Here is a 27,987-nt window from a genome sequence, read left to right as displayed (position 1 = left end):
ACAAAACCAGTGGACACACAGAGAGCCTCACGTCTTTGCTATACAACATTACCACTCACCATACCTGCTATATGTTCTACTTTTGAGTTTAATACTTTTTCCCTCCTCTCACATTGCAGCAGTTCCAGGTCATTCCAACAAGATAAACACGAGGTCAGACCGTTACTGTTGAACTGCTTTTTATTTCAAACAGCATTCACACAATACACTGTGTTCTTGAGGCACATTCACATCAAGTGCTAAATAACTTCATGCATGGTTGAATGTAGGCTACAGCTTTGTTGAATCGAATGCAAATGCTGATTGTAAATGAAAATATTGCTTCATTATTTGGCACAGTAGGAAATATTGTGTATTATATGACCACAGTTGTGTTATTTTTGGATAGATTTTCAAAGTGAGGTGAGGAACGCGTTCAGAACTCGACCAAAAATGTAGAGTACGTTCTGCTTGAAAAACAACAGAAATCACAACAATGCATGAGGCTGATGATGCTTTCAGAGTTAGCAGGTATTTCACATGATAATTCACATTCAAAAGTTACAACAAAACAGCACTTTTGCACAATGTCGTAGAGAATATCTCAGACAGATAAAAAGCCACCTTGACATTCTGACTTTTTCAACACTTGTCATGTAATCTTCATTTTAACCACAAACCTTTTTAGCAATGTTTCCATTCAGGCTTCGATCTGCACAGTGGCTCCTCTCGGTTTCAGCCAAGAACAGCATCAGTGCCAACGGGAAGCTTGCAGGTATCTTCATGACGAATGCCAAAATGAGTGTGACGAGTGATGAATTCAGAATATCAAGGTGTTTCCTTTAACATAAAAGGAACTGTAAACCCATTTAAAGGGGTTAGTATACTTTACATCACAAGTTAAATTCCCAGAGGTGTTTTGATAATAACTCATTGATCAGCAATGATATAGTTGTTAAATATAGTGTTGTAGAAATGAAGCTGGAGTTTGATGCTTATTAAAGTGTAATACCATGAAAAAACGTGATCTGCACCCAAAATTTAGAGGAGAAAATGGCAATGATAAAACTGTTGTAATACTATTTACATTGTTAAATATGTGTATGCAACTTGTATTGCATTAATCATGGTAAAAATAGAACAATGTAATATGATATTTATATGCTAATTACATCTGATTTGGCCACCCTGTAACAACTGCTACAAATTACAATTATTTCACCTGGATAAGAGTACCTGGATTTTTTTTTTTTTTTCAAAAGAACAATAAATACTGAACATACCAAAACCTCTGTTATTTATCAGTCTCACTGTTAACAAATTACATAAGCAAATCCAACAACTCAGCTTGGCTCTAAAACCCACTACAAAATCAGTCACGTAGGTGCAATCAATGACTGCTTTGAAAAGACAAACAAGTGTTTTCCTGAAAGAGCAGTGAGATCACTCCTCCGTCCAGTCAGTCATTCTCTACAACTATAACAGGCTACAACCAGAGGAGGCACCATGCAGAGAGGGTCACATCTGCTGAGGCTGGGCTCCTTTCTTTAATGAACTCTCCTTTAAGTCCAAACTGAAACTTCTGATCAAGATTTTGAAAAGGGGGAGAAAAGTATCCACATATCCACGTCTAGTTTGCTGTTGTTGTAGTGGAGATTTCAGCCTGGATCTCAGGACGTAAAGTAAAGGACGTAGAATCAACACAATCTGGGTAATTTGGGATATGGTATGGTGGCCCTGAGAGCTCAACACGCTGTAGAACACATATGCAAATAGACCAAACACAAGCAGATAACAAAACATCTGTGCGTCATTTAGACAAAATTCATGCCGCAGAGAGAGAAAACACGAAGAAATGAAGAAACGCTGCAGGTAGGATTGGAAATGATTTCCAGGGGGCGCTAGAGAGTAATGCACACAGCACAGACTCACTTCCTGTGCAGCCTAAAAAACATTTTTTTCATCTTTTTTCTTACTTTTGGTTGTGTTTTCTAACTTTGCAGCATTTTCTAAATCCTGCACGTACTGTCAACTTGGCAAAGATGTTTTGTCTATTTATAGACGGTCTCCGACTGACTATATTTTTAAGATGCAGTGTGTTAAACTCTCAGGGCCTCCATAACATGCACTGCTCCCTCCTAAATGCCACCTTCATCCATAATGTACCCGAGCCAGGATAAAGCCAAATACTAAAGACAGGATTTAAACATCAAACTAATCCAGGGAGCAAAAATACACCCTGCTCAGGGTCAAACACTGGCTTTTCACTTTCCTCCCCCTCACATGGAGTAACAATTTATTACTCAGCAGCAGAGTAACAATACCACACAGACACTATCCTCCTGTGGCTAAAACTCTTATCTTACTTACACAGTGTAACAGATTGGCTCCAAATAAGGGGGGAGCGGAAAGGCACGTGAAGAAGCGAGTGTTTTACTTGAAACAGGTTGGATATGTACGAAGTGCAAAGATCCTAGATCCTGCGCAGAGGGTGCCACATGGACACAGGCTTCCTCAGAGTGGCCAGCATCTGGTTCCAGTGGGTGATCCCCATCCCGCTGGCCTCCGGGCCAATGATCACGTGACCCAAGTTCTCGCCCCGCCCATCGTCTGTGGTCTCTGCCACCGTCACCCTCAGGGAGAGTTCCTGCAAACAGCACGACATGTTTACAGAACCTGCTGTGTGAGCATGACTCAGCAACTTCTTTACAGTTCAACCAAATCAGCTGAATAAACACTTTTTGGGCTTGGCTTTTTTACATGATCACCCTTTATTCTTTAATATTTATTTTTATAATTTTAAAAATAACCAGAAATAAAGAGTGATTACATCCATGATTTTTACACAACACATTGTGAAACATATTTTATACTGAACCAGAAGATTTGAATGATTTTTTTGATATTTTGTTTATATGTGACTATGGATAGAAATGTCAGTCTGTCAGTTGTTGCACCACTTGGGTCCTGGACTAGTAGTGGAAGTACTGGACTTTGTGCAGACTTTAAAGTCCTCCTAATGATAAATAAGAGTTACTGATTAATGATCCTCTGACTTTTCCTATAGTGCCATCATTAAATCATAATGTTAATTTGACATTCATGAGCCAATACTAGCAAAATAAGAAACATTAAACCGGCTCACCATCAGCACATCAGCAAAGGCAAACAGAGCCACTCATGTCTTATCGCCTCATATGTATCCATGCTAATTTTGTGTTAATATTCATGACTCTGGTTTATCATTCTGTTTTTCATATTCCGTTTTAGCTTTCTTATCTTTTTGCTTGACCTGAATCACCCCTGTCACAGTCTAAAGTGTCACCTGCAGGACAATGGACGGCACAGAGAAGATCATGGCTTCGTTGAAGATGGGGTTTGTGTCGTCCCTTTTGGTGGAAGTCTTCTTCTTGCTGATCTTCCTGCCGTCTTGCAGGAGATACACTTTGACAAATGGATCTGAAAACAAGAATGAGAACACTACTGCATTAATGACACATGTACAAACACACACCCCCACACACAGTTTGTAGAGCATGAAATACATTCCTTTTTATAGAGAAATTAATTAATTAGAAGCACATATAACACATAACATAGTTTCAGTAGGTGGCCTTTATCAGTACCTTTGTCTTCTGTGTCACGTCCAAATAAAACACACATAACAACAAAGAAACAACAGGAACAAAGAAAGAAATGTCTCTGACCTGCAGTGTTCTTGCCATTGGTCCACACCAGGTTCTTGCACTTGGCCACGACCACTGTGAGGCGCTCTGCTGTTGGCAAATAGCTGAGAGACAAGAGGATCTCCCCAACTGCATCCACAGCCTGTGGAGACATTATATTATCGAAATGAAAGCAACCACAAAATGTTAACTGTAAATGTTCATGCCGGAAACAAATGAATTCTGGGATGGAACACGAAAGGAAAGCATATTTATAAATGTTTGAGACAGAATGAAAATTAATATAAGGATCTTTTTTTTATAGTTTTATTGTTCAGAATTGAATGTAATTAATTGTGTTATTATAGTTAAAGTCAAAGTAAATGTAAAATCTAAATGTATTAACTGATTATAATATAACATCATAAAAGCCTATAATTGTTCCATGAATCTTGATTACTCCACACACACGTAGATGATGTGAAACAGTCCAGAAATATATCTAGTGTATGTACTCTGTACTTTTTGAGGTTCCTGTAGTATTTCCCTTTTTTCATTTTACTCATTTTACACATTCACAAAAAAGCACACATGATAAAATACACTACTAACAAAAAGTTCAGGATATTTGACGTTCAGGTGAAATTTATGGAAAATGTAAAAAGTTCATGGTACAGTGATATTATATCATGAAAGTAGGACAATTAATTAGAATCATGTAATGGTATTTTTCAAATTTCAAACAATTTATTAAAACTAAAGCTAACAACAGTGTCTGATCACAAAACATCGAGCTCGACTAGACATCTCATGCTGTTCACAAGTGGACTTATTCCAACCTGCTGATGACACTCTGCTAACTTCCCTCTGAGTGCTTCCTGTTTGAAGCCTCACACTGACAGGTACTGCTGATGGATTGTTAGGTGTTGTCTTGGTGTCATGATGTCAGAATGTGAACAGATGATGAAGAGGACTGTTTAAACACAAACTGTCACTGAAGTAGAACATTTAGTGGAACATTCATGGATCACTTGTTTGTTAGAGAACAGCATGTTATGTAATAAGTACTGAAACACTGAACAGTTGGACACGTACATTCAAAAGTTTAGAGAAGGTCAGATGAAGTTCACTGTAAAGGTCAGAGTGCATTTTAGGTGAACTCTGAAATTTCATCTGAAAGCTGAATATCTCAAACTTTTTGTGAGTATATGTGATATTGTTAAAAATAATTTCATTAAATAACTATTTGAAGCATCACTGGTGCATCACCATGTGCTTTTTTCCCCTGCAGAAATATTTTTTTCTTTTTTTTAATTGTCTACCATTCACATGTGTTTGTGCTCAGTGTAACTTGGATTATTTTGACCAGTGAGAGCTCACTGGCAAAAGCGTCAGTGTTGTTGCCATGGTAACCATTACTCATATATATATATATATATATATATATATACTTGCTGCACTGAATTGGATGATATGTTTTTATTATAACTGAGTGCATCATTAATAACACATTTCATAGGATAATCTGTCAATCTGTTGGTAATTCACTCAGCTCAACTTGAATTAAATTTTTATTTATTGAACGTGACATGTTGTTCTGCTGAATGTCCACCAGGGGTCCTCAGACACCGCCATCCCTCCTTACACATTACAGTATATACAGTATTTAAATACTTTATCTTTAGATATTTAGATCTTATTTAGATTGTTTAGTGTACTGTAACTCACTTTGTTGATATCTTGAAGGTAGAGCCATGCATTGAATGGTCTGATGGTCAGGTCCAAGTCTGACAGTTTGAGATCTGCCACCCCAGCACTGATGTTTCTCTCATCAGCATCAATACCAAAAGCAGCAAAACGCAGGCTGTACTCCTCCAGCGTGGACAAGTCCACGGGAATGGAGTAATGCTCATCAAAAATCACGGTGAATGCGTTTGTCTGGACCTGTGAGGGGCAGAGAAGAGTAGAAACACAGGAAGTTAAACTACATTGTGTCAGTTTGAGGGACATCAACAGACAGGATGGTCTGATTTTATGAAGCACAGAGACAATAGAAGGCATTGTTTCCAATGATTGTAAAAGCAATCACATAAAGGCAATCAATCACATCAAAAGGTAAGATGGACTGTGTGCTGCATCTCTGTTTTGTCTCTTCAGTCTCTCTCTGACTCACTTGACTTCAGAGACAGCATGTGAAGCACAAAATGACCAAACACACTTTCGAGTTATTTGATGATAACTAATCCAGCTGTGAGAAATCTCCTCCTTCCCATCCTCCCCCTGGTCCATGCAGACGACATGGACCTCTGTGCGTCAGCTGTTTTCTTAGTCTGTCTTATTTAACATTCAGATATTTTCAAACGTCCACTACACATATTATTACTGTCATTATTGTTACCATATCTCCATTACAGTTTATAGTTAGTTAATGATTTGCTGCTGCTGTGCATCTGTGTCTCTCTATCTCTATCACAGGTTCCACTGCTACTGTAATCATTCTATCATTCATTGTGATTCATTGTCATTTTATCATTCATTGTAATTCATTGTCATTTTATCATTCATTGTGATTGTACAATATGTTTGTGTTGATTTGTTCTGTACACGTGACATCCATTGCACGTCTGTCCGTCCTGGGAGAGGGATCCCTCCTCTGTGGCTCTTCCTGAGGTTTCTTCCACATTTTTTCCCTGTTAAAAGTTTTTTGTGGGCAAGTTTTTCTTCATTTGAACCGAGGGTCTAAGGACAGAGGGTGTCACTCCCTGTACAGATTGTAAAGCCCTCTGAGGCAAATGTACTTTGTGACTTTGGGCTATACAAATAAAATTGATTTGATTTGATTTGATTTGATTTGATTTGATTTGATTTGATACAGCCCTCAGACAAAACAGCTATGTCAATTTTTCTATTTATTATAAAGAAATTACACTTTTTTTTAGACCAGGTGAGAGACAAATCAAAAATCTAACCATGTTGATGACTGTATTAATGTAAAGCCAGGAATGTGTTTAAACTATCCAAAGTTACATTCATAGTTTGACAGTCAGACGTCGAGTAACATGGTGTCTGCACTGTTGAGAACATGCACTATTTTAAAAAAGATTTTCCCACCATGTCACGTTTCCAACATATTCTTTCACAATGTGCTAGCTTGGTAAAGAGTCTTGGTGTCATACTAGACAGTACACTCTCCTTCAATGCCCATATGAACAGTGCTTTTTTCCATCTTCGCAACATTGCAAGACTGCACCCATTCCTCTGTCAGCGTAGTGCAGAAGTAAATGCCTATGTTACATCCCGCACTGATTGCAATTCCATCTTATCTGGTATACCAAATATTGCTATATCCACAAGCCATGTAACACCCTTGCTAATGCAGCTTCACTGGCTACCAGGTGCCCATATAACCCTTTCTATGATTTGATCGTCCACTATAAAAGCCTGCTTCTGGCATACAAGGCCCTACACAACCATGCTCCCACTTACCTCTCTGACCTGCTTGAGATCTACACCCCTGCCCACTCACTAGGATCCTCCTCAGCTGACCTGCTCAGAATACCTAAGATGAACCTCAGTACCATGGGAGAGAGAGCATTCAGACACATTGCTCCTAAGCTGTGGAATTCACTTCCAGATGACATCAGGCAGTGTGAATCCATTGCTCAGTTTCACCAGATTTTTATTATTATTATTATTATTATTATTATTATTATTATTATTATTATTATCATCATCATCAGTAGTAGTAGTAGTAGTAGTTGTATTTATTTATTTTTAAATATGTGACTGCTATTATTTTAATACTTTTCTTATCTTATTTGTTTAATTTGTGAAGTGACCTTGGGTGTCCTGCAAGGCGCTTGAAATAAAATTATGCTGGAATCATCATCTTAAAAAACATCTGCAGTGACATGAAAACATTTGTAGTTGTTTTTTGTTTTGGTTTTTTTGTCGTCCAGCCTCAAAACCGAGTGGATTCAGATTACTGGTCACTACACAGCTTCTTTTCTTGGCAGCTGGAACAGATTTTATAATGACAGTGTGAAGGCAACACCATGACTACTTAGATCAAAGTGACAGACTCAGTTCCCACAGCCAGAGTAAGCCAGAGTTTGCCTCATGGCCAGTGCTGTTTTGATAGCATCAAATGGTAAAGCACATGCTGAAATGATGGTTTACAAAGCAGTCAGAAGTTACCAGGCAAATAGTAAATGTGCGGGCGTGGGAGTAGATTTAATAATAGCCCCCTTTTCACACCAGTGTTTGTTCTTGAAGTGTGAAAACAACAAGGAATAACTAGATATATCTGGATTCAACACCTTGCTGTGCAGGAGTTCTTTGATAAATCAACAACTCACTTTGCAATAAAAGAATCGTGAATTCAGAGCACAAGGTCTGCAGATCAGACTGTGAGGCTGACCTTGGATTGTGCCTCATATCAAACATCTGAATAGGATTATAATCAAACATCCAACACCCACAGAATCCAGGTCCAAGGTCCCACTGCTGCAGCTCCTGCTGCTGCTGTGGAAGTATATACATAAGGAAATAACACATTTAAAGCAAGCAGAATCTCTCTGACTGCCCAAACACACAGATCTGCACTCTGTACACCATGTGAGGCAGCCTGTCTGCACTGTCTTATTGCTTGGGGGAAGTAACAATGGCGATGTGTGAGGTGAAAATGTGTCGATAAAAGCTCAGAGGGAGGCGTGTGTGTGTGTGTGTGTGTGTGTGTGTGTGTGTGTGTGTGTGTGTGTGTGTGCGTGTGTCTGTGCGTGTGTGTGTGTGTGTACAGTAAACAGAAAAAGGCAGAATGAGAGAAGAGTGGCATGCGCACACACACACACACACACAGTGAGAGAGAGAGAGAGGCTGTCTTGACCATCGAGTGGAGCTGATGTCAGCATTTTCTTTGCTCCTCGACATTAAAGAGGGAACCACTAAAGCTGCTGCATCAGTGGCTGCTTCCATTATTATTACACCCAGTCTGAACACATTAATATAACAACAAGCTCTCGACTGAGGGGAGCCCTGGTGGGTCTATGCGTCGTCCCCATCAGCCTGCATAAAGTGTTCAGAACCACAGCGACGCAATTCAGATGACTCACAGCCAGCCAGGCAGGAATTACTGACATTTTCTGGCAACGTCTCACTGAGAGCAGAAGGCGAGTGGCAGGTGTAGCAGATGGAGGAATGTAGGCCTGTACTTTTCTTATTGGAACGGCCACTTCACATTAGATTCAAGCTTTTTTAGTGCAGAAACAATTCAGACAGATTTCTGTCTGCTAAATTTAAAATTATGAGACACTATGACACAAAATATTGATTTATAATTGATAATATTGATGACGTATTTTGATGATGATTGTATTTTTTAGATGATGATAATACGTCACAATTATCAGATTAGTGACTCATTTACTACAGCAATTTAGAGCAAAAAAGAGACTAAAAACAACAGAATCATAAAAGAAATGAAGAAAACATTTTTAAAATCATTTAAGTAAATCATGATATTCATGATTTCATATTCACAGTTTCTAGTATATTTATGTAAATATATGTTATATACTCGAGTAATCCATATAATACGTAAAAAATCTATGTACTTCAACACATTTTGTATTTACAGAATAATATTGTCACAAACTGGTGTTTTAGACTGCTTCACAGTATACTGAGGCATATTGTGGCCACACTGTGCACGAACACAGGTTACAAGTTATATTTCAAACTGAGTGATGTGAAAGTCAATCACATCTACTCCTGGTGAAGGTACAGGATGTGAAATCAACCCTCCTGACTCCATTCGGCTCCCAGGGGGCTCACCATTCCGCCAATGAAATGGACCCTTCCATCAGACAGGAAAGGATTGGCTTGTCAAGCTGCAGGATCAAGCCTCTCACTCTGTAAGGATATGTCTGCCTCTGTCTAAAATTCCACCAGGGGCAAAACCTTCAACACAGTTCAAGTGATCCAAAGCTGCCCCCTGAGCATAAAGGCTTCAGACACTACAGCCTCTCCGCTTGCCAACGTCAGGAGCGACTTTTATCTTCAGCCCTCTGCCCAAGCTCAGTCATCACAGCTTAACTGCTAATTAACCATCTGAGAAGCTGTTTCTTTCATTTCCTCCCTCAGTCCTGAATCTCTGCTTTATTAGTAGTTTATCGGCAGTTCTGCTGAAAGTCTCCTGTCCACTTTTTGTACACTAATGACAGATAATGAGGAGCTGCCACATCTTTAATAATCTTATGTTTGACACACTAAAAAATTTGCACTTAATGTTAAAGGGCAACTTCAGTATTTTTTAGTCTCTGCATGTTTTTGTGTCAAAGTGTCTATTAGTGACAACTAATTTTGAATTTGGTTCAGTATTGAGTGAGAGCGCTTTGAAACAAGCTACCACGCAATCCTTGCGGGCAATTGCAAACTCTTAAAATAAGCCATTAAAAGCTCTTGTTTCTGTCACTTTATTAACAATCTGACTCAGTCAGTGACAAAAACTGACACTTGTAATAGATTAATTTTTACAAAAACACATGAGAAAATAAGGGTCCAGGTTGAAAAATACCAAAGTTACCCTTTAAAACAACTGAATGTTTGCACATGCATTCACGCCTACAAACACACTATAGTGCTGAAGTGAGGATTTGCTGTTTTTCTTGTTTTTCAATCACTGTGAATTTAAAACCTTTAAGTTTTGGACTGTTTTTGACAAAATAATCAATTTGGCCTTGTGACAGCCATTTTAGCCTTGACAGCAGCACAGCAGTAGGGATGACAATGTCAGTCTGCCACAACACATTATGTGTATCCTTGAAGAACAAAAAGTGATGAATCTATTTCTTTCCCTATAAAAACAGTTTGAAACTTTAAAATGTGTTATTGCTAGCAGTCTTATTCTTTACTGCCTTTGTCCTGCTGCATTTCCCTCACTACCACATGTAGATTAATGGAATAGTATCACACTATTGACAGAAACCCATTAAATAACTCAACTAGTGATCAAAAACTTGTAACTTTAACCCACAGCTCTGTCCACCAGATACAACCCAACAGCGCTGGTTCTGGCTACATTTGCAACAACAACCCCCCCCTCCGCTAACTTGATGAGTGGTATAGGAAATTGTTGAGTTTTTTTTTTTCGGGCACCCACATTGCCCATAGTTAAAACCGGCCCTGCAACCCAAACATGTTCAGTCTAAACTCGAGTTGAAGTTCACGTCGAGATGCCGTTTCTATCATTTTGAAGACTTAACATACTCATATCAAGAACATAATAGCTTCCTTACCCTTGTGACTCCCACATTGAGCTCCTCTGGCCCCAAGGAGACTCTGATGAAGCAGCCTGGGAAGTCTCCCTCTTCCCTCTCCAGCAGGTCTTTGCCCTGGTGCAGAGTAATGTGGAGCATTCCCGTCCCCTGGCCTGGATGCCTGGACTGCTCAAACTCAAGCGTCACCTCCAGCTGGCCAACCGTGAAGTCATGGCCGAAGTTGTTGGCGATGGAGGAGATGGAGCTGAGAGAGTCGGTGGAGATGGATCGGTTAAGCTGTGCCATGCCAGTCGGGTCCAGCTCTCTGCTCATCAGCTCCAGGTGGCCCAGCTCCCTGAAACCATCTGGGGTGTCACCGAGGGCCAGGCTGGGTTTGCGGCTGGAGGTAGTGGAGGTCCGCCGGTGGTTGTTGGCAGCCACTCGCTTCAGGAAGTAAAGGAATCAAGAACATTTAACAAGTACTGAGGCAGAAAAAATCACTACAACCATAAAGAGAATTGAATTGAGTTTTAAGTATTGGTAAGAAGCAAATCTGGCTCTTCAGCTGATAAATGCTTCTCTTTGTTCACCGGCTAGCTGCTAACTGTGTCTGTTTGCTGTTTGGGCCTGTGCAGGTAGTGTACAGTCAGTTCTTAGATCTTTTTTGCTGAAAAGAGCAGCTTGCTTTAACTGGAAACAGAGCTATTAGAGCTGTAAACGTGTTATGTCAGCATATTCCCAGATCATCTATCATAACTGATAGATATGATCGCCACAATTACAAAAATAAGACCCAGATTGAGAAAAAAACATAATGATCTTGTAGGGTAGAGATAATCAATCATGTACCACTGAGGCCCAAGACGCAGGTCAAAATGAAAGCTGACCAGTGAATTTAGAAATAAACCACAACCACATAGAGTTGCACGATACCCACGGTATACCCGGTACCCAGCGGTGCCAAATCATAACCGTCGCTACTATACTACAAATTTTACACGACGGTCCTACCGTGGATTACTATACTACCGGTGCCAGTCTCCGCTACATAGCGGCCGCCTCTGCTCTCCTCCCGGCTTCTCACTGCATGCTACTCCTTTGTAAACAAACCAACGTGGAACCGCAACCGAACTACACAGCTTCTGAATGATTGGCTGTTTGCCTGTTACTGGTGACGTCCAGGGATATGATAGGCTGTTTCCACACGCTGGGTCCGCCCGTCTGTTAGCTGATTGGCTGTTCGTGTGTTTCTGCCGGCAAGAACGAACTCCGGGAAGACAGCTCCGCTTCGATAGAAACTCGCTTCAAAACAAACAACAAGCTAAAGTTCTGTCTTGCCCAGACGCAGGCCCGAGCAGCGAGTCTGCCGTGGCGTCTTTGTCAGTGGCAACACTAATTTTGCTTAAAAAACAAACGTCGTTGTTTCAAACTAACTTGTACAAATACATTGCAGTTTATAAAAATAATAATAATAAAAAAAGGCCGCAGTATCGCGATAATACCCGGAACCGCGATACGTTGTCTGGTATAGTATCGTGGTTACTCATTTTGGTATCGTGACGACTCTACAACCACATGAACCGTGTTTATAATCAGCTGATGAAGTCTTCAGTTGGAAAGAAAATCTGATGACTCCTGACCCTCCACCACATGACTGCTCATCACTTCCCCCAAGTAAAGATTTCCTGTTGATTTTCAGTAGCATGACATGTAAAATGTACCTTTTGCCTGACTTCTGAGAAGGACGTTCCATATTTTTCTTGCAGATATCGATAATCAAAGTTGGGAAAGGGGGACGGTGCAGGGAACGTTCCAGATTTCCATAACTTCCAGATGTTGAGCCCGGCCACGCCAAGCAACACAAAGAATCCCACCAGGTAGATCCCCACCTCCCAGCCAGGTGGGTTACGCACCACTGAAACACACAAAACACGTGCTTAAAGCTATCCTTACTTCCATGTCATTGATACATAAATTTTGGCCTCATAAGTGTGTGTATTTTATATTTGATGGAGGAGTTTGTTCACTGGTGGGGTTACACAGTTTGAGAGAAACTTAACCCTTAACAAGCTCACGGTACAGCCACTGTTTCAGGCCCTGTCATTCAGCACTGACTGCTGAGTCCACTTTAGGAGGCTTCGCGATGCATCAAATTTGATGTAAATCAGATAATAGTTGGGGACAAAATGTGATACACAACTTGAAATGCCAGTCTGAATGAAGTCAGAGTGTCAGAGAGGGATTATGAGCCTGTGCTGAGATGCCTTTCACAAGATGAATTGTGTCTGTGGGCGGACTTTGACAGCTTTATCTCTTCTTTTTAACACAAGAGATAAGCCAATTATAGGGCAAGTTAAAAATGTTTTGTAACATTGACGGCCTTCAGTGGGGGACGAGGCCGGAGGCGTTGTAAAGCTTGTGTATAAAGGTGTCAAAATCTGTCAAATTGACCTGACAAATCCACAGCCTGCAAACAAACAGCCTCATTGCACACACACATACATTTACAACAGCGTCAATAAAATCTAATGCAGAAAGAAATGCTAGAGGAATATACTGGGGGTTTGTTGTCCACTCACCACTCAGATGGTAGCCTGATATATCCCCACTCTGAGCTGAGGACATGGTGCTGCAGCCAGCCTGAAATAAAACATTCAAACAATAATGAGTAGTGGTCTGACACACAGAGATTTTGTTTTAGAGAAAACAAATAAAGATTGGAGAATTCATTAAAGATGGAAATTTGATTGATCATTCATAGTTAAATAGAATCTATTGAAAATACAGCCTTACATTTTGCAGTTTATAATTAAATAACCTTTTCCTGCTTCAGACTAGTAACAACATTTTTAAATCTTAACATCTTTACAACCTCTCCGTCTGAATCTTTCATCTTCAGCGTGAACAAACACAGCTGAATGAACCTGCTTTGGTCCACAGGGCAAAATGTACCACAGGAACTTAATGACTCCTGACATCCACTGCTGCACCAGATACATGCACAGGATGTCATGAGAGATGTCAGGGCTCTTTTTGTCCCTGCAGAGGGGCAGCTGGGAGAGAGCCAATAGTTTGGTTAGGGTTAGACAATTCAAATTACTTGATCAACGTTAAAGAAAGATTAAAAAGAGTTCACTGAGTTCACCGAACATAGGACAGATTTATTTAATTTATTATTATTATTTTTTAGAGGTTTATTTATTTATTCAAAGATTGTGAAATAGGATATTAATGGAAATATAGATATAGTAATAATAACAACACATAAATAAATAAAAAGGAGAAAAAGGATTTATTCACTCATACATCATCATAGAATCTAGTAAAGGATGATGAAAATGTTGGTGACATGTATGGGCTGAAATATGTGCCACCAGAAACTGAATTTGAATAATTTATATTTGAATTTGAATTGCTTAACTTGAATATTTGCATTAAACAAATAAATTTGAATCACATCATTTGAAATTGAATTTATTAGTTTGGAACTGAACATTCAGTTCTCAAAATTATTTAGTCTAGTGTTGCCACCTGTCCCCTTTTTACCAGAATTGTTCTCTTTTTTCATCAGCTGTCCCGGGGGGAAAAAATCTCTGCTTGGACACAATTTGACTTTATTTGGTTTCCTTTGTTCTGTAGTCCAGAAAGGTTCCCATGCTTCTGGAGCTATTTAACCGTCTGGGGACAGATTGGGCGAATCCACCTAATCCACCTCATAAGTTTTACATGTCTGTGAATATCTCTGAAACGGTTTATGATGGAGAGATGTGGTTTGTTTCACTGTTTTCCTGAGATTCTGAATGACGGAGACATACGGTTTGTGTCTGTCCAACACTTCCTTGATGTTCTACGCCACCGCGTAAAAGACCAATCGAAAAATTGATGTTCGGCAGACTGAAAGCACAGCCAACTAATGGACAAATTTTACTAGGCGGGATATTTTCTTTTTCAACCAATCAGTGGATGTACCTATCTCCACAGGGGAAGCTGTCATTCAATAGAAATAGTATTTCTGAAGTTATTCTGTCACTCTGCTCTGTGTGCTCCCTGACCCCTGCACTCTGTTCTACAGACACAGCTCTCTCTCTCTGTCGTCCTCCCCCACAAGACCCCAGAATCCTTTGATTGGCTAGAATACGTCATTTAGAGTACTAGAACATGTGATTCAAATTTAGTTTCTGGTGGCACATATTTCAGCCCATAGACATGAATGGGCAGGTTGCTGAGAGATTTCAGGTAGTTAGGTAGCGACAAACTGAATGTGTAGTGAGTTTGTGATGTCTGTTTATGAGTGACAGGGTTAGTTGGTGGTTCAGAGGCATTCGTTAACTGGCATTCACAAAATGAAGATTGAGGTTTTTAATAAAGGAGTTCCGTGTTGAATAGGACTGACCTTTGTTTCCTTAGAGAGGCAGTTATTTTTCTGTGAGCTGATTTAGCCAATGGTTAATGTTTAGTTTTCCAGTTTGTGAGGATGGCCTATCCTGACGAAAGCTAGAGAAACTAGTGTGGGTTTGGTTTGACTTGGGGGAAGTTCAACAGAAGAGAAGTCACTAAGTCTGCATAGAAAAAAAAAAGGTATAGGTGGACAGACCCATAAGGAGTGGACGTAGTCAACTGTAGTGCACTTGTGCATTGCGAGCATTACTTATTATAGTGATTTTATTTTTGATGGCTAATCAAATTGGAAGACATTGCAGAAAGTTTCCCCCTTTTTGTTCCCATGTGGTAAAGTGAATTGGGGATGTAAAATCTGGGTTGTGCCAGAGAGGTGTGTATATGCAAGCAGTCAATTGTGATTTGTGTATCGTAAAGTGTTTTCCACCAGGCTGTCAGAGTTGAGTAGATGAATTGGTTTTTGAAGCAGTTGTGCCTTTTTATGTTTGAACCAATGAGAGATGAGATTTTTATGTTCTAGTTTAATCCATGTTGTATGAGCCGGGTTAGAGTGGATCCATATAACAGGATACTGTAAATGGTTTGCGTGATAGTAGTTTACTATCTGCGATCTTGTGAATAGAATTGGCGGAGAGGAAAAAGTCGATTTGTGAGAATGGTTTATATTGGGAAGAAAAGTAAGAATATTTTCTTGTAGTTAGATTTTTAAGTCTAGAACAAGGTCATCTGTGTATTTTTTATTGCTGTTGAGGATTGAGAAATTCTTGAATTGCCTGATTGAGATGATCTGTCAGTGAAAGAATTGAGTACAGTGTTGAAATCAACTCAGATTATGATTAATGAGTTAGTGCTGTTATTGTGGGTAAAGTGTATTCTTTTATGGATCAGAATAGAGACAGCTCTTTGTTCATTACTGTAGGTGGATGAGTAGGCTAGATTGGATTGTGAGCCAGAAAAATGTGTTGTTCTGAGTTATCCAAGTGAGTTTCTTGTAATAGGCATATGTTGGCTTCCAATTTGGAGAGATGATTAATGATTTTAGAAAAAAAATTAAATGTCATTAGATGGATAAACAACCACAGACAAAACACGATGACTTCATCAGGAGAGAGAGAGAGATGAAGAGTCAATAACAAGTAACAGTGTGTAACTCCGAAACCCCACCGGGCATGTGTCTGTCAGGTCGCGGACGCAGCACTATTTTGGTCTGTCCTCTATGTGACTTCAAACCCCACCCCCAGACTTTTTTCATTTTCAAACTTGTAAGTCTTCAGCTGACTCATATGACATCACTTGAGGAAATGCATCCATAGACCGTATAAAACATGGATGTAGCCTCCATGATGTCACCCACAGGTTTCTGAAGAGCCGGTGTGAAGTGGTTAGCGCTGTCGCCCTATGCCTGGTACTCCGGCTTCCTCCCACAGTCCAAAGACATGACCTTAACAGGTTAATTGGTGACTCTAAATTGCCGTAGGTGTCAATGTTGAATGGTGGTTTGTCTCTATGTGTCAGCCCTGTGATGAACTCTCATTCAGTGTCAGCTGGGATCTACCTATCGTGACTTTGATAAGGACAAGGTCATGCAAAATGGATGGATGGATGTATCCAGCCTCAAGTGGCTGTTTGAGGAACTGCAGTTTTGGGCACTTTTGTGTTGGCTTCACAGCCGTGAAGGTTGCTGCTTGAATTTATCAGATTTCATTCAGCTCCCTCTGGAGCTACAAAAGGCTTTATACACCTTTCTTTTACAAATGCAGGAGCAACCCTAAGACCTGTAAACAGACTTTGATGTGTAAAACCATGAAGGTCCCTTTAAAGAAACAGAAATGATGTAACTGTCATATCAAAGTTAGACTCTCTTTACATGACCCCCCCCCACCCCAACCCCCCCCCCCCCCCCCTTTTTTTTTTTACATGACCTGACTTCTTCCCTAAGAAGTTTTGTGGTTGTGTGTAAGAAGAATCAAAACAGAGGTCGCCAGTGCTGGAACAAATGAATGACGCTGCTGTATTCACATTGAGTGAAGAACATACTCTACACAAACAACTAAATACATTTCTAAAATTTCAATTTTCATGTTCCAGGTTCAATTTGTTTGTCAGTGATTTGGTTTTAGCTCCATGAGCATGCACTAATTTGTCTGAATCTGATAAAACTGTAGATTTTGGGGCCCTTGTGGCCCTGGGGATTATGGTTTTCCTGATACTGACTTCCTGTTTATACATAGTATACATAGCACAGATTATATATACTGTACATCTGAAAGATAAACCATTATTTACAATAAATGTAATCAGTATGAGGCTCCTGTGTTATTTTCATTCAGTGTAGGAGCTCACAGTTTTTAGGTTTGTTTGTTTTTTAGAGTAGAAAATCAATTCAGGTTTCATGGTACAGCAGCCGGGCTGTGTTTTAAGCGACCCCTCGCTTCCTCCACAAACCGCGAGGAAAAGAAAAAAAAAAAAGACCGGGTGCTGGTGTGTGACTCATTCCTCCACCCAACATCCCCTCCTCCCCCGCTTGTTGGAATCTCCCCATATCTCAGTGGCTCAGGGGGGAATGGAAGCATTACACTAATGATATAGAAAAAGGCTGGAGGGGGGTGTTCACTCAATTCTGCTGAGCGCTTTGCAGACCACAGCCATGCAGGCCAATTAAAGTGGCTGACGCAGTGCAGGGTCCAGTGACAGCTGCTGATAAGCCATTAACAAAGCAGGGGGGATCTCTGGAAGAGACGCGAGCACTGAGCAATGAGCCCCCCCACCACCACCAAACTCACTCAGATCAGCTCTGGTCGGCTTATGATTGTAGAGGAGGTCCAGAGGAAGCTTAAAACAAGGAAGAAGAGGAAGAAGAGGAGGGACAATCAGTGATGGGGAGGGGAAGAGCAAGAAAGAGAGAGAGAGCAAGACAGTGTTTCAGACAGATTCAGTAAATAACAATGAGGCAGCGTGGGTGTTCTGAGGCCTCCGTGGGCTTAGGGAGGCAGGATACTAACAATGAAGTCCAACTTTCCTGAAATAGAAATACATTTACAAATAAAGAGGCCCGCTCCCTGCAGCTTTTTAAAGTCTGTTCAGTGCCAGTGGATTTGTGGTATTCAAAATAATTTGATCAGCTGAAAAGGTTCATTTGTCATAGTGGTTTTCAATTTGTTATCACTTCATCCACAAGTCTTAAGTTCTAAATGCAGGTTTTCAACAATAATGATTAATATTTTATTTTCATTCAGGTGCAGACAAAGCAGACAAGGAGATCGCAGCATGAAGCGGAGAAAAACAGCAATGTGGAGCAGGCTGAATCTTCGTACTCTACATTCTGACTTTTCCACAGCAACAGAAATTGTACCGCCTCAACCTAAACCATGTCTTATTCCCATGAAATCATTCATCATATATGTCAGTGATTTATATCACATCTATTTTCTCCCTCAGGTTTGACACTTTCCTGATGTGCCATGATGAGGCATGTTTTTTCTTCATGCCTACATGATCTCGCCTCTCTCACACTTTAATTTATCTTTTTTTTTTCTCGTTTATCTCATTCCTTGTGAAGCCTAAAAGGCCGCATTCTTCCAGTGCACGCAGAGAACTATTGTGCAGATTTTAATTACCAAGATATGCATGAAATGAATATCTTGTCATAATGTCGGCGTGCAGAACAGGCTGTTAAGTGGCATGTGAATAACGTGATGGCACAGTGCCTGTGGAATCTGAAATACAGCGCAGTAATGAGGCTGTCAGAGGAGGAATCAACACAAAGACAAAGTCAGAAATAACAATCATAAACCATTATCAAGAATGAAATGCCAAGACAAATATTCTTCTTCTGTGTAATCAAACCTGTAAAGATGTGTTAATATGTCAGCCTAACTGGCTTTAGTTACTGGAAACAAATGTATTTCTTCCTGGCAACATTTTCCTCCAGGTCCTGAGCAATCAGTCCTGACTAATGACAGTATGAAGAATAGACAGAGTATGCGTCACATCACCCACAGGTTTCTGAAGTACTGTTTTGAAGCTTAAAATATGCCTGCTGGCTGTCACCATGCTGGTAGTCCTGCCTCTTCCGCCTCCCAGTTAATCTAAATATCAGCAAAGACGTGGATCATCAGCGGACCTGAGGTGGGCTGAATGATGCCTGGGTGCTCAAACAAGCAGCCATGCTCTTAATCCTGCATAACTTTAAGCCTTAATATAATGTGAACAGGTGAGTTGTATATAAATTCACCCTCAGTACAGTTGTCATGAACGGAGAAATTAGCTACAGAGACCAAAACTGTTTTTTGTACCAGGCTGCAAACATGTTTATTTCTGCTGTGAAGTTGGACATTTGAACATGGGGACTTATGGAGACTGACTCACTTCTGGAGCCAGCCTCAAGTGGATGTTTGAGGAACTTCAGTTGCTGACACTTAAACATTGACTTAATTTTGCTTTGGTTGCCACTTGGTCCTGACTGTGTGTGTGTGTGTGTGCATCCTTAAAACACCTGCAGAGATATTAGATGATATCCATGTCAATATCTTATTTTATTTTATTTAGGAAAGGTTTCAGAGGTGTAGTAAAGATGATGTCATGTATTTATTTGTCTGTTACTGAACGATAGTCACTTTCAGTCTAACACGGTTTGATAATCAATAAATAGCATTAGCTTGTTTTAACGTCAGTAATGTGATGGAGCGTCCTAACAGCTGTTATGAAAATAATAATGTAGGTAACTCCTCCCACCTCAGGCTCATTGGTAAAGATTAGATAGATTCAGCAGGAGTTTACATCTGTCTGCATGTTTATTGACATGTGGTTATCTAACGTTTGCTCTGCTTGTAATAATCAATCAAAATGCTGTTTATTTTCCACCTTCATACATCAGAGTTGTAAGGCTGGTTATTTGTTGTGTTACACTTCATATTGTCTAAAGTGTGTTTATAGTGTTAAACTTCACATCAGTGTTAAAGTGCACATCATTCATGTTAATACTTAGCATTTCCATAAGTTTACTACTTCTTTGCATTTTGCTGATCAGCTGTTCACTGTAATGATAATACGATTTAATCTAATCTGCATATCAGAAATACTGTAACTGCACTGTATATGATACATGTGCAGAATAGGGGAAATCATGCCTCACTTAGGTTTTTCATTTTTTGTATTTCGGTTCATTTTATTCTCGGTATCATGTTTTTTATGATTAGACTGTAACACCCAGTGGTTTCACACACTCCTCTTCTCTCTTCAGATGTGCTGTTGAGATATCTGAATCTCCCACAGTCCACTTCAGCAACATCAAGCTATCCTCCTGTCGCCTCCACCTCTTGTTTTCTTGTTTACAGTTTTTATTTAGAATAAGGGACTGTAGTTACATTTTATACTCTGTGTAGGCTATTTATATTATTTATATATATGTAGTATTTTTGTACATTACCTATTTTTGTTTTTATTTATTTATTCGTATTTTTCATATCTTCGTGTTTACTGTTTTGATTGGGCAACTTGTTTATATAGTATATCTATATATATATTTATATATCTATATATATATATATATTATATATATAAATATATCTATATATATATATATTTATATATATATAATAAAATAAAATGTCAAAGGCAAAGCTATTCAGTTTCTTGTGTGTTTGTATGTAAATCAGATTGTGGAGTTGTAAAACCTTCTCTAATGTATCAAATATATCAAACATGCTCCATCAATATTGTCCTTTTGCAAAGACACACTTTCCCAGCCGTTCAAACTGAACAGAGCACTGGTATCCTCTGTCTGATGGCTGTAGGAGATGCTGTATAATTACTTCAGATGGCTGAAAAAACAAAACATCTCATGCATTAAAGTGGCAGATGGAGGCTTCCTTTGGAACACTTTTTCTTTTAGCGTGCTTTTCAGCCTTGTTAGCCAACAAGCCTGTAAGATAACAGGTTGTACAAAATCTTTTCACTGTACTGAGTTTGGATATTTTGCATAAAAAGAAAAATCTGTTGTAAGGACTGTGGTGAAATCTGAGGCGTAATAAAAGAGGGCGCCCTGCACCTCACAATAATCAAGCAGTTCTGATTATGAGTCAGACGAGATAACAGGAGCAACCTTCATAAACCTTCTCTCATTTGATTTTTTCATTTTTTTGAAAGCATAATGAAAACTCCACATACAAGACAAAGCACAGCATCTCTTTCAGCTGCTATGATCTCTTTTAAAGTCTACCAGTGCTGGTGTGTTGCAAAAACTGCTCATTTGTGTCACATTCACTCTATCAGGGTTCTTCTATTAAGGAAAAAGCCTTTTGTCCAGTCATATTAATTAATTAATATTTCTAAGAGGGATTGTCTACTCTAGACCCCTGTATCTAAAAAAGCTTCTGTTTCTTTGGTTTTTCTGTGGTCTGCTGCAGGGTTCACTAATAACAACCAATGTGACTAGTGAGGAAAAAGGCAGATATATATGAGACAGCTAAAGCAGCTCAGACACAAACAGCAGAAACCCCTCCAGCTCAGAAAGCAGCAGATTGTGCACACGGGATGTAAATATGCCAAAGTTATGCAGCTGTTTGCTGCTAACAGCCAGGAAGAAAGAAAACAAGAAAATCCCTCTGTTGGAGCTGCATGTTAAAACAAGTCTGATCAATAAGAACAGATACACTGATTTATGTCCACAGAGAGAGAGAGAGAGAGAGAGAGAGAGAGAGAAGAAGAAGAAGAAAAAGAATTGAGAGGTTAGATAAGAAGAGAAGCAAGACACTGATGAGATAATAGAAAGAAGTGATGGAGGAAAAGAAGGATGATCATCTGTGTTGTGATATAAAGCAGCAGCTGGGAAGAGAAGAAGAAGAAGAAGAAGAAGGGGGAAGGGATCACAGAGCTGTCAGCTGCTCTCATCTGACTCTTTCTCGCTCGCTCTCCCAACAACTGATCAATCAACTTTGCTTTTAATCTCGCCCAATGACTCATAATCAAATTAACTGCCTCGCTGTTGCGCTCAGTGAAATGGCCTGATAGAACACTGCACAGCAATCTGCACAGGCAGCAAAGCAATTTGTCTCTCTCTCCCTCTCCTCCTCACATATCTGGCTTTTCCATGCCTGCTACACTTTGACTTTCTGGTTTGGACAGCTCATTTGGTGCACAGTTAAGTAAAAGTAGCATCACATCAGCTGGCGCCGGCTTTGAAATGTCAGCCGTGGCGCCAGAAGAAACGGGAAGAACCTGCAGGCTGCAGCCAATCAGCTCAATCACTCAGGGTTAAAACAACAAACTCAGATTTTCTTTAGCAAGGCTATGTCTTCTAAAGGCTGCTCAAAGATACAGAGACAACCACAATGCACAGAGAATGTTTAGACCAGAGTTTACAGTCTGGCTAGCAGCTCTGTGACGCTGTATAAGGCATTTAGTTTAGAGCACAAATGGTGAATGACTGTACTTTGTACTATCTCCTTTCTAGTCTTCCGACCACTCAAAGCGCTTTTACACTACATATCTCACTCACCCATTCACACACATGCATACACTGATGGCACAGCCTTCAGGAGGGTTCAGTATCTCGCCCAGGGATACTCCGACATGGAGACTGGAGAAGCCGGGGATCGAACCGCCAATCGTCTGGTTAGTGGACGACACGGTTTAATGTTTAGTAGCATGTAGTACAGCTACAAAGTACATCTGAGGCTGATGGGAAGTTCTGCAGGTATTTGGACAAGACTATCGGTCAGTTCAAGGCGAGCGAGCATGCTGACAGTACACACAAACAAGTCATTTACACACAGAAATGCCTCACAGATGGATCTTGTACATTTGACTAAAGAATGTCAGTCAGCAAATGAATGAGGTGAAAATACTAAAACATTACTAAATGACATTACTACTAAAACATTGTCAATATACTTTGATTTACTCCAAAGCTCTTGAGTTTAGTTTGTTTTTTTACACTGACGTGTATTGTATCACTTAATCTCAATTTTTCAATCTCAGATTCTCAATTTGTACGACTGGACAATTTGTGTGATGAATGGCTGTTCAATGACTGTCTTTGTGTTCTGGTGAGATTATTATTTAAATAATACAAATGTTTTGCACCAGTTCAGAAATTCTTGAATTATGAGTCCATCTGACTGATCTGACCAACTGAGAAGAGTCATAATGACACAGCTGTCAGTGAATTGTACAGTATGTTGTCTGTTCTGTCTACCACGACAGTCAAGATTTAAAACAGAGGACAGAGGACGCGACCCTGCATCGGCCAGAGGAGGCACAGGCTGAATCAGACACTCCAACATTTAGAACCACTGTGTGAGTTCTGTTTGTGAGAAGTCAAAGTCTCCCAGATATGGCTGGTGCCATCTTGCCTGGTCAAGTCATTTGGAGTGGGAGTCTGTGCAGTAGAAGCTGCAGTACTGAGTTTGTCATCATGACATGAAACCCCCTTTTTACAGCATTAAATAACTCACCAAACCAAACTTAAAAAACATTATCTGTCTTATATACAGTCAACTGGACCGACTGACACGCTGACAATCACCAAAATATGTTTTCTTTTCATTTTCCGATCAGTTAGGTCATGAAATACTTCTTTTAGTTGCAAAGACTATAACAGAGACAGAGACTTGACTCTACTTTGTAAAAGACAACAAGTGAAATTTGATTTGTCTTTAAAAATCTGGAGGTTAAACATTGTCTTCCCTTCTTACAGAAAAGCTGTCTGTACAGTTTGTGATGAGCTCATAAGAAAAACCCTGCTGACTTCACTCTGAAGCACATCAGCTGTCAGAATGTTGAAAAGGAAAATATACAGAGATGACAAACAATAAAACGCAGACAAACAGAGATGGGGTGCTTGTTTGGTTGATTTAACTACAGAATAATTACATGAAATGAGTCTTCAGGTGATTAAAGAAGTTGCTGAGTAAGTCCTGTTTATTTCCACACCTGCATGGATTCTCTCACAGGCCACTGATTTTTCATCACTTTTATCTGTTATGGCGCTAACTCATTATACCTAGTACTTCACAATTAGGCTTAGTCAGAGCCGACTTAATGTTTTTGGATAAAGGTTCATTCACTCTCAGTAATGTGAAAGTGGGTGGAGGTCTAAATTCTCCAAAGTGGGGAAGAGTAGTGAGCAGAAGCCAAGCCACAGCTTCATTGATTAACTATTGAATAACTGTCAGATCCAAAGGTATCTGGACTGTGACCGCTTCCACCATGCAGCTTCTTTGTAGGTTAAACCGTACTGTAAATGGTGAACCTGCAGACTGGACTCTCTCTCTCGCCCCTTTGCATGATGCGTCGCACTCGCTTTACTTTAACATTCAAGTTGGCATAATGACATGTTCATACTGGAGTAACTGTAATCACAAGTTTCTGACTTTTAAATGGAAGAAAATAAAAATCAGTCATGATGGAGATGTGCAGAGTCAGTGTCCAAACACGTTAACTAAAGTTATATTACAAACTACTGGAATGCCTCCACACACACACACACACACACACACACACACACACACACACTGCACCAGTTAAATTACTGATAGGCTACATTGTTAGCTGGTTACAAATCAGTGTGGTTACATTTTGACCAAATGGTGCAGAGGAAGAAAGAGGTTGCATAATCTTCTTTACAGCTAGTCACACTGTACAGAGGTAACAACATCTGCCTAGCATCAAGCTCACTAATGCTGCTCCCCGTTTCCAGTCACTATGCTAAGCTACACTAACCACACCTGCATATTTTACAGCAGCGAGAGTCTAAATTATAATTATTATATAGAAAAATAAATCTCCTCATCAAGAAAGCAAGTATTTCTCAAAATGTCGACCTGTTGCTTTATGTGTCAATAAAGCCGTTTTATATGTTGCCAACGCTGTTTAATGTTCTTATCTCATAAATATGATTCATCAGGCCATGCTTTTCAATTTCACAGTTCTCTCTCAGCCTGCTGCTTTTGGAGGCATCTTCAAGAGAAGGGAGCTGCACATACATTCAGCAGCTCGGACCGCAGGCATTCACCATACACTGAGGCCAATCCATCACATGATCTATTCTGGATCCACCTTAATTAATGTAAGGAACCATCAGAGGGCCTTCAGGTGTCACATGTCTCCAGTGTTCTTCTAAGTGCTCTCAGTTTTCTTAATGTAATAACACTTTTCTTCAGAGGAGTTCAGCAGGGACACGGGGAGGGGAAGGTGGAGTGTGTGTGTGTGTGTGTGTGTGTGTGTGTGTGTGTGAGCAGGGGAAGCCCATGACAGAGAGAGAAATAGAGTTGGCGTTAAAGGAATGGCTGAGATGATTGCAAGTGCTGGTGGAGGAATTGAATTCTGAGCAGGTCGTATTTCAGCCTGGAGAGGAGGAGGCGAGAATCCCAGTCACACACACACACACACACACACACACACACACAGACTTCCAGCATCATTAGAAAGCTGCAGGGATCACACTCGAGGACTCAGAGTGTGAGATCATGTTAACAAGAATTTTTCTTCCCACCGTCTCAGATTGAAACGTCCAACAGCAAAGCTGACTGTTATCAACTGAACATTAATTTTTTTAAAATCTTTAAAGTGCTTCATCATCACAGCTGTGAGGGGCAGGATGTCTCCTCCTCCTCCTCATCTGATAACTGATACTAAAAGTTTTCCAGGTAATTACAACTTTGATTTTTTAAAGATGGAACAAAGAAGGGAAGCCAAGAGGTAAAAAAAACCCAACAAAAGTCATCAGTGTGTGGGAAGCAGGACGCCCACAATGCCAACGAGTGTTGGAGGGACAACTTTAGTTACAGTAAACAGGAAGACACAAATCCAAACGTCACGGACTAAAACCTGTGAGAGACTCAAAGACTACACTGCTAATACAAAGAGGCAACTAACCAAAGCTGTCATCACTTCACAGGATTAAGATCAACATTCAGAACACATGAACCATGTCTACTCACCGTCACAGGTTTCATGATGTCTGAGTGATTTGAGCACATCTCTCCACATTGTTTCATTTGATGGTTTTTAGAGGCTTGAAGTTGTAAAACTGGTCAAATGAAGAGCTTAAAGCAGCAACACAAACAAACATCATCATCTCGACCATCAGCCGCATAATAAAAGCATTAAATGCCCCTAAAGAAAAACAGTGTATTGACATATGTTGTTTCAGGTGTCCTGTTTGATTTGACTCTCTGAGCACTGATCAAACTTTGACAGCTCAGCCACTCTGCTCACATATTACTGCAGTCCATGGAGACAGAGTGAGCTCTTACACAGCTGTCAGGGTTTTTGCAGTGCAAGGGATTCATATTTAGCAAAAAACAAAAACAGAACAGAACTCAGCAACTTGCATTGAAGCAAAAAGTCTAAATAAATCACCCCATGCTGAACCCTTAAGATACAAATTCTACCCTGCAAACAGATCTGCCTGTCCTGTCCTCACTTCACATCAAACCTGCACTGAGGCCACAGTTCTTAGCTGGAGCAGAGTGTTTCTCTGAAGGGACAGCTCCCGCTGCTCGGGGTGCCATTTGTTATCCCTCCTTAAATCCCCCGGAGCCACTGAAGGCATCAATTCACTCCCACAGCCAGTAAACTGCTCCTGGATCAGCTCGAGCAACAATGCGAATTAATATTTGGGGTCGACTGAGAGAAAAAGAGGGGAGAGCCTGTTCACATGCGTGCACAGGCGCAGCCTCGCAGCTTTACATGGATCCTTCACAAAGAGGCAGAGGAGAGAGAAAAAGACGCATGCAGGTCGCAAGTCTCGCCATGATGCATGTTGCGTGTTGTGCACAGAGGAGTGCGGGAGCTGACGGCCAAACGGCCTGAGTGAGCACGCATTTCTTACCCGGAGTTTTCTTTTGGTGCAGTAGAAGAAGAAGAAGAAGGAGAAGAAAGAAGAGGAGGAGGAGGAGGAGGAGGGTAGAGCAACTCCACCGCTCTCCTGTCTTCAGGCGCCTCTCTCCATCCAATGACACCGGTGCCGGTCCAGTCTATGTATCCCGGAGGGGGTGGAGGATGGGGAGGGAAACGGCGTTCACACTCCACCCGTTTCAGACGCGACCAGCTGGAGGAGGAAGAGGAGCAGAAGGATGAAGAAGAGGAGGAGAAGCAGCAGCAGGAGGAGGAGGAGGAGGAGGGTTTATCTTCCACTCTGTGTGTTTGTGCTGCTCGCTGGAGTCTGGAAAGATGCTGCCAGAGGCATTTCTGTGTGAGCCGCAGCTCAGCCCCGACCCAGCGACTGCACTAACAAAGTCCCACCCCTGCAGAGAAACTTCCACCGCCGGGCCGCTCAATAACACGACCACCGCCTCCTGCACACACACACACACACACACACACACACACACACACACACACACACACACACACACACACACTAAGAGCAGCACTGAGGAGGATCGGCACGTGCGTTGGCGCGCACACATACAGCCTGCTGTTACGCAACAGGGGTAACTTTCATATCATCCCACCTCAAGTCAAACCTCACCACCACCACCATCATCATCACCACCATCATCACCACCATCACCACCACCACCACCACCACCACCACCATCATCACCACCATCATCACCACCACCACCACCATCATCATCACCACCACCACCATCATCACCACCACCACCACCACCATCATCATCACCATCATCATCATCATCACCACTTGTTGGGGATGACTCAGTGTGAAGTTACATAAG

The 27,987-nt window shown here is 40.7% G+C and overlaps 1 protein-coding gene and 1 long non-coding RNA gene across 3 annotated transcripts; one reads left to right on the top strand and one right to left on the bottom strand.

Moving 5' to 3' along the window:
* Positions 1–162: 162 nt before the first annotated feature.
* syt12 (synaptotagmin XII) lies at positions 163–26,271 on the bottom strand. Of its 2 annotated transcripts, XM_019276662.2 has the most exons (8): positions 26,242–26,271; positions 13,480–13,540; positions 12,622–12,815; positions 10,940–11,344; positions 5,373–5,588; positions 3,687–3,807; positions 3,305–3,438; positions 2,323–2,626 (listed from the first exon to the last, which is right to left on the bottom strand). In XM_019276662.2, the coding sequence occupies exons 1-8, from the start codon at positions 26,254–26,256 to the stop codon at positions 2,453–2,455; spliced, it is 1,320 nt and encodes a 439-aa protein (XP_019132207.1). In that variant the 5' UTR covers positions 26,257–26,271; the 3' UTR covers positions 2,323–2,452. The 2 variants fall into 2 exon arrangements, with proteins under 2 accessions (XP_027146996.1, XP_019132207.1); XM_027291195.1 differs by lacking the exons at positions 12,622–12,815; positions 13,480–13,540; positions 26,242–26,271 and adding exons at positions 4,484–4,574; positions 11,912–11,970 and having other exon boundaries at positions 163–2,626.
* Positions 12,398–18,772, top strand: LOC113748218 (uncharacterized). Its single transcript, XR_003464184.1, has 3 exons — positions 12,398–12,574; positions 12,667–12,800; positions 18,535–18,772. It is a non-coding gene; the product is annotated as an uncharacterized LOC113748218 (long non-coding RNA).
* Positions 26,272–27,987: the final 1,716 nt, after the last annotated feature.

The sequence above is a fragment of the Larimichthys crocea genome, chromosome XVIII (assembly GCF_000972845.2).
Source record: "Larimichthys crocea isolate SSNF chromosome XVIII, L_crocea_2.0, whole genome shotgun sequence".
NCBI classification, from domain to species: domain Eukaryota; kingdom Metazoa; phylum Chordata; class Actinopteri; family Sciaenidae; genus Larimichthys; species Larimichthys crocea.
This window is presented reverse-complemented; position numbering and strand designations above follow the sequence as displayed.

Bases quoted from the DNA above. Each gene is read 5' to 3' on its own strand.
- syt12 (XM_019276662.2), bottom strand. The intron at 11,345-12,621 runs GTACATTTTACA...TACTTCCTGAAG, and splicing joins TCTCAGAAGTCAGGCAAAAG to CGAGTGGCTGCCAACAACCA. The intron at 3,808-5,372 runs GTGAGTTACAGT...ATGTCTCCACAG, and splicing joins ACCTTCAAGATATCAACAAA to GCTGTGGATGCAGTTGGGGA.